Genomic DNA, 7410 nt, shown 5'->3' with positions numbered 1-7410 from the left:
ATATATATATATATATATATATATATATATATATATATATATATATGTATATTTCTATATATATTGCAGAAACAACTCCATACTTGAATCTCTCTGATAACATGATTAGCTGTGAGGCGTAAAGAAATTCTACAACCAAACACAGTGGGACACAAAAAGAACATGGCTTCTTTCCAGATTTCTGTTGATGAAAATGTGCCTTTTATTTGTACAAATGGTATTTTTATTTCTCTTTCTCTCTCTCTTCAAAGTGCAATAGCTGATCTTCAATGGGGCATGCCTGTTCACTAGAGGTTGTGTTTTGCCCTGCTGCGTGTTGCTGCTTGAGACTACTGTTTCCTCTCTCTATCTGTCTCCTTTCTCTCCCTCCCTCTTTCCCTCCCTCTCTATTATATATTCTAAATGTATCATTTCCAGATTCTAAATAAAAATCTTTGTCGGAGGGAATCACACAGAAACTCACTATTTTGGAACAGGTATAGTTGAAAAAAAGGAAATAAAAACAAAGAAGTCCAAATAATGTTTACAGATTTAATCTTTTGGTTGTATGGGTTTATCATTATTCTGTATGACTGTTGGCAATAAAACCGTGAATGTGTAGAATCTCTCTTGTATCTGCTGTAATAACATTCAGTTTATGGTAGATGCAGCATTAAGCAATAGTGTCACCACAGTTTTTAAATTCTAATTACATTTTGTCATGCAGATAGGTTTGGTTTATTTCAGCTCAGATTTTGAGATACTTGTTTCTGGGACTTCTGCCTTCATCCCCATACAGTAGAGGTGAATGGAATTTAATTACTCATGCTGAAGGCATTGAAAACTAGATTTTAAAAATACATCCATAAACACTGTTCTTGTTATTCTGGATTATCCTGGACAGAACAGACTTCTAATGAGAACTATTCACAGTGAGATCTTCGGAGTAACAGGGATGCTGTGTCAGGAAAAAGATGTTGAAGGTGAATATTTTTAAAGTTATTGTTCAATGCTGTAAGCAACACGTTCAAAAATTAATTCACCTCTATTGTATTGTGGTAGCTGCAGAAATCTCCAAAGTGGATGGACCTGGACATACAAAATCAAAACTACCTGCATGGCTTGATACCACAACAAACGTGAGAAAATAATATATATGTATTTGTAATTTAAGCGAGTCAACTTTTAAAGCTTCAGTGTGTAGGATTTAGGAGGATATATTGGCAGAAATCAAATATAATTTAATAAGTATGTTTTCTTTAGTGTATAATCACATGATAATAAGAATTGGCATGTATTTGTATACCTTAGAATGAGATGTTTGTATCATCATACGGAGTAGGTTACCGTCTACAGAGTTCGCCATGTTGCACCGCCATGTCTTTTTTTTTTAGTGAAACTGCTTTTCAGTGTTTTTACTGGTTAAAATCAGTAAAAAAATTAAGATCCGTTTGTTTTGGAGAGGAAGAGTCCTCTGCAGATAATTCGTCTCCTGGTAAAAACGTCCTGAACATCTGGACCTGGAGTTACCAGAGAAAAAAGGGGAGCACACATCAGTAGGTGCTGGGCTAGCGGCCTGTCTGCAAAGAGCTGAACAGAGTTGGAGAAACACCGATTTGAAGAGGAGACCTCTGTGGATAATTTGGCTTCTGCTAACAACCTCCTAAACAATCAACACGAAAGGAATTCTAACTGGGAGACGTTTTAGCTGGTTGCAATCTGCAATCCTCTCTGCTACATGCCTCTAAATCCCCCTAAATCTCACACACTGTCCCTTTAAGTAATTTTCACAAAGGAATGAGGGAGACACTGCAACACGAAGTGATCAGGTGAATCATCCTTATTCAGTTTACACGTTTTTTTACCTTTATTGTGTCAAAGCTAATATTTTGCATCATTTAAATAGCTGCACGTCGTAAACTATTTCTATTTCACATGCTGCATTCACATGCCTCTTCCTTCAGTTTACCAGCTTCATGCTTTTTAAGTTGATACAAGCTTTTCTACTTCTGGAATAATTATATTTAACAAACATACAGTGAAAAGATTCTGCACTGTACATGCAGCATGTTTTGCATGTACTACCACTGTTAACCAGCAGGTGGAGCCCTGGTATTATCTAAAACTAATGATGTTGAATGCACTGCATGAGCTACATTAATTCACAACAGATAACGGATGCAGTTTGAACATGAGGCTTCTTATATAAGGAAAAGAGTAGCTGGTTCAGCATGTGCTATTAGCTCATTTATATACATATACGACTTATAATGCAGTTTTCATTACAGTAACTGCACAGTATACTGTAGTAATGCTGAGTAAATACAAAATTACAGAACAGACTACGTTGAATAATAAATAATTGTTGGTCATTACACTAATAATTGTCTACAATCATTCTTCATTACATCATTTTGCAGTAAATTAATTGCACTTTAATTCATCGCATGTGAGTTTTCACGTCTTGTTTGTCTTGGACGGTCACATCTGTAACCACGGAGGTAAATGTTTTTTCTTTAGAGGGTTAGAGCACCATTCATTTGCAAACTGTCACTGACCTGTGAAAACCACGTACTCTGAAATATCCACTTTGCACAAGCTAAGAAAAACTGCCTTTTTCCAGCTTTGTGACGATGCATATTTTTCAGATGATCCAATGGTTTTTTAGATGATTAATGTTCTTAAAAAAGATTTAACCATAAAATGACCAAATCTGGAGATACGTGTTTCTCACTGGCCTCTGCTGAAATATGACCTGTATTTCACAAAGGGGTGATATTGATTGTGTTGTTGAACAAATTGGCCTCATAAATTAGTCAGTCTAATGCCAAGAGTGGCCATTTTAATGCGCTTCCCAAGTATGGATGATGCATATATATCAATATCAAGCACAAAGGAGAAACCACTGCCCTGCAGTCTAAGATATCCTTCACTCTGATTCAGTCACAACTCAAATTCCTTTTCGTCACCAATTCTGGCCACTGCACAAGCTCGTGAGCTTAAACAATAGCATCACCCTCACCTTCAGTGGTGGACTCAGGCTGTCTTAAGGACAGAGGTAAAATGAGAATAAAAAGGGCACCAGCGCACAGAATGTTTTCTAGCATGTAAGGCAGCCTGTGTGGCACTGCATCATTTTTTCTTAATTTTAAGGCCACCTTGGAGGGCACTTTATTGCGTTTTCTCCACTGGAGGGTCACCCTAGAGGGCACTCATGTTTTATCCTCCATAGAGGCATCTGAAAGGACACTTCTGCAGTGTTTGTTCAAGCATGGGGGCACCAAAATAGGTGGTCCCCTGAGTCCACCAGTGCTCACTTCCCTCCTGTAGATATCTTGCTCCAATCATTTAGTCTTTCCTGTCACTCTCAATGACGGCCTGAGCAGCCCCTCCTGCCACCACTGAGACCTCGCCATGGCCTGTGCTGGTCCCCTGCCCCTTTTCCAGCTCCGTCTGCCTGGAGCTCTGATGGTTCTGGTTGGGGTTGTTCTGGCTGCTCCACGACTTGCTCCTGCTGCGGCTGGGCTCCAGAGACTGCCTGTTAGCGCTGCCGGTCACAGATGCCTTCCCCTTGTAACAAACAGCACACACCAGACCCAGGAAGGCCCGTCTCATCTCGCGGCTGGCCAGGGTGTAAATGATTGGGTTCATGGCTGAGTTGAGCACAGCCAGTCCAATGAACCAGTCAGCCTTGTAAAGGATGGGACAACGCTGCTGACATGCCACATCCACCAGGAGCAGGACGAAGATGGGTGTCCAGCACGCGATGAAGACCCCGACTACAATGATGACAGTGCGCAGAAGGGACATTGCGTGCTCTGAGTTTCTGTGCTTGCTCACTTTTCGGCTGCTGGACTTCACCAAGATGTAGATACGGGCGTAAAGGACTGACATGGCTAAGAGCAAAACCATGAAAACTGTGATACAGAAAGCTACATACTTCTTGGAATAGAGAGAGAGGACTGTGGAGCAATCAGGGAGGTTGTCCAGGCAGTTCCAGCCCAGAATAGGCAAAGCTCCAAGACATATGGCGATCAGCCAGCAGGTCCCTATGAGCAGAAACACTCTGTAGTTCTTGTTGGCATCATAAGGCCTCATTTTGATCATAGTCAGGTGTCGCTCTATAGCAATAGCCAGGAGACTGAAAATGGACGCACCAAGCGCTACAAACATGCTTCCCTCTCTGACAAACCAGAGAGCAGTTGAGAGCTGCAGGGTCTTCTCTCCTGACAGGAGCAGGTTGACCAGGTAGGCCACTCCAGCCAGCATGTCGCACAGAGCCAGGTTGCCGATGAAGAAGTACATGCGGTTGTGGAACCTGTGGTTTCTCCATATGGCCACCAGCACGGTGAGGTTTTCCAGGACAATGAAGCTGCATATGATGAGGAACACAATGGTCTTGGTGTCCACGGTGCCAGGGCTTGCACCAACGCTGGGCCGGTGGTCCAGCTTTCCTGTGTAGTTGTAGTGGAGGTATATCTGAGGGTTGATCATCTTCAAAGCACCGGCTGCTGACACTGGATGTCAGGAGTGAGCAAGGAGTCCAGTGTCAGCAGATCCACCGTGTTTAACTGCAGTGGAAGATGTGATGAATTTAAGTGTTATTCCAGGAAGTGGCCAAAGTATATCTCAATATTATATTTATCAAATACAAAAATTGATGGCTTTATATGATGGATTTTAACTGAATAATCTAGTTTTCTTCATTCCTATGGAAAAAAGGAGGTTTTTAAGACTTGAAATACCCGTTCAAACATGCAGTCTACACCTTCAAACACACAACATGCTGTTTGTTTGTTTACAAAGGAACCTTGGACCGTTGCCCAAACTACCAGAAACACATTTAAAAGTTTAAATTAACCATTTTCTCGGCTTTTTATACATTAACTTAAATGTATTTTTTGTCGCAATCACATACAATAGACATTATTAATTCCACTTTACAGTAAATTCGATGTAATTAGCTGATTTATGCCGAGTCGAGCAGTTTACTTTCCCCCCAGATGACAGCTTTAACGCAACTTACCGTGGGATGCTCGCAGCCAGAGTTTAGTTGAAAGTGCACCGCACACTGAGAGACATACATTTCATTGCTGAGTAGTCGACTCTCCGTGTTTTCTCGGTTAAATGTTGAACTTTAGTCCCGTGTCCCTCGGCTCAGCGGAGGAGAGCAGCTTCTCATCTTTTACTGATCTCTAGACTCCGGAGATGTCGACGGTTGGATGGAAGTCACTCCCCCCTCTCCCCCCTCCCTCAGCCCGGGCAGGGAGCAGCAGGGACGGCTGAAGGGTCAGTTCAATTCATGAAGCAGGAGGTATGTGGAAACTCATAATGTTGCGGTAATAATATCCCAGACATGTTAAAAGTCCCTCAGGAATATGTTACAGAGTCCTAAAAGTATAGTTTCTATATTAACTAAGTTCCCTCTCCACTATGTTGTGTGGAAATGACAAACAATAAGCCTAGTTAGCATTTCTTATCTGTTCGGGAACTGCCCATTGGTTCGACAGCCCATTAGTCCGACTGTCCGCGGTGCTGAACGGCTCGCGGCCGGCGTATGGTGCGCCGCGACCGGCTTGAGGCGGAGCAGGCTCACGGCTTATGAGTTTGTCACTTTCTTTTTCATTTTAACCCACACCATGATCTTTTCCTGACCCTAACCAAGTGGTTTTTGTGCCTAAACCTAACCAGACCTTAACCACAGGGCATCATGATGATTTCGGAACGGACTTCGGAACAATGACTTAAATATGGTCGGAACAATGGGCTGTCGAACCAATGACATGTACCCATCTGTTCAGGCATTAAGCTAACTGTATCTCCTCAAGTTTGTCATTTGTCTTGACATATATGAGTCAGAAATTGGCTCATAAAAGTGAATTTTGTTCCTTTGCTTAAAAGGCTTTTGAGTGTGAGTGAGAATAATGTAATTTAGCTAATGTTAGCGTGCTAGCCGAGGGTTAGCTAAGTTAGCTAGTTAGCTATTAGCTAAGGGAATGTTCTTTAACTGTTAGTTGTCAGAGGAGGGGGTGGCCAAGTGCCACTTAGTTGTTTTTTTTGTTTGTTTTTTTTACACTCCCCAAAGCTACATATATTTTTCCCTGAGCCTCCCTTAGTGACTTAGAGAAAATGCAGGACCCTCCCTCCACCATAAATTATGGTGTGTTCCAGGCAACCCGTAACCCATGTTTTTACAACCATCTACGTGTGAAAGTGCACTGGAACGGCAGTCAAACCCATAACTTACCACCTGTGAACTCATACCAGATTGATGTACTCTCAGTTACGCTCTCTGATGTCACACAGCCCTCTAAACAACAATGGCAGGAGATACACGGTGAGAAATGGTGTCATTTTGGCAATTCTTTAAAGAAAACATATCTTCTAAACCCGCCCACATGTTTTCTTTAAGATTCTGTTATAAAATAAATACAAAATAAGACATTTAAATGTGTATACCCCTCCCCGAAGCCTAAATAGAAAACACAGGTTCCTCCCCGGTGCTTAAAACATTATTTGACATGTCTCCCCTTTTTTTTTTTGCACCACACCTCCCCCCTCATATATAACGAACAGTCCCTAACTGCTAAAAATAATTCAGACTAGCTATCTTAAAATATACTAGCTCACTTGGATTTTTGATTCATATAAAATATAAGTAATGTTAGCTTTCTTACATTAATGGATGGAATAGATGAATATATATATATAATATAATTTACTTGGTATGCAAGACAAAATTCAGAAAATGTGTTTTGGTAATTAAAAGAAGGAAAGAAAGCACGCAAATAAAGAAAACAATTACAATTAAATAAGAATTAGATTAAAGACTTGAAAAACTAACTCCATACTCTCTAGTAACTAAATTAAATGCACAGTAATATATTATGTACAAAGTTTGGACAAATTTCAACAATGCAACAAAAGCCCTGTCCTGTAGATTTACTTTACACATTTTAAATAGCGCTAACAGTAACAAAAGCCTATAGTCTGAACAGTAATAGCTGAATTTCCCTGCTGCGTTCCTGCTTGACATGGACAAAAAAGAGAAAGGGCGAGCGTACAATATGCAGTAAGAGTTTAAGTTAAGATGACTGCAGTCCATCCTTTGTTCTGGTCCTTCTGTCGTGACCTCATATCCAGGAAGGATGGGCAGGGCTGGCAGTAAGGAGAGGGACTCAGAGAGTCTGGGAGGCAGAAAGACAGATGATGACTCTTTGAAAGAGATGTGACGAAGTGGAATCAACACTGCAGAGATTTTTAGACTTCCTTGACTGAAACTAAACATAAAATGACCAAAATGTGGCTGAAACAATAAACTTTATTTCCAAACAAAAATCCAGAAATTGCACCAAGAATAATTGAGTCATGAGCACCGTGCACTATGTGAATATGACTCAAACACTAAGAATCTTATTGCTTTTCTTTATA

The 7410-nt window shown here is 40.8% G+C and overlaps 1 protein-coding gene across 1 annotated transcript; it reads right to left on the bottom strand.

Annotated features, from left to right (window-relative positions):
* Positions 1 to 37: 37 nt before the first annotated feature.
* LOC125905485 (sphingosine 1-phosphate receptor 3) lies at positions 38 to 5697 on the bottom strand. The gene is made up of 2 exons (XM_049603443.1): positions 5006 to 5697; positions 38 to 4550 (listed from the first exon to the last, which is right to left on the bottom strand). Exon 2 carries the CDS (start codon positions 4471 to 4473, stop codon positions 3328 to 3330), a length of 1146 nt encoding a protein of 381 aa, XP_049459400.1. The 5' UTR covers positions 4474 to 4550; positions 5006 to 5697; the 3' UTR covers positions 38 to 3327.
* Between the last annotated feature and the right edge of the window lie 1713 nt (positions 5698 to 7410).

This window comes from Epinephelus fuscoguttatus, linkage group LG18, assembly GCF_011397635.1.
Source record: "Epinephelus fuscoguttatus linkage group LG18, E.fuscoguttatus.final_Chr_v1".
In the NCBI taxonomy this organism is placed as follows: Eukaryota; Metazoa; Chordata; class Actinopteri; order Perciformes; family Serranidae; genus Epinephelus; species Epinephelus fuscoguttatus.
The sequence above is the reverse complement of the archived record's forward strand: the minus strand, read 5'-3'. Positions and strand labels throughout refer to the sequence as shown.

Bases quoted from the DNA above. Each gene is read 5' to 3' on its own strand.
- LOC125905485 (XM_049603443.1), bottom strand. From the start codon at position 4,473: ATGATCAACCCTCAGATATACCTCCACTACAACTACACAGGAAAGCTG.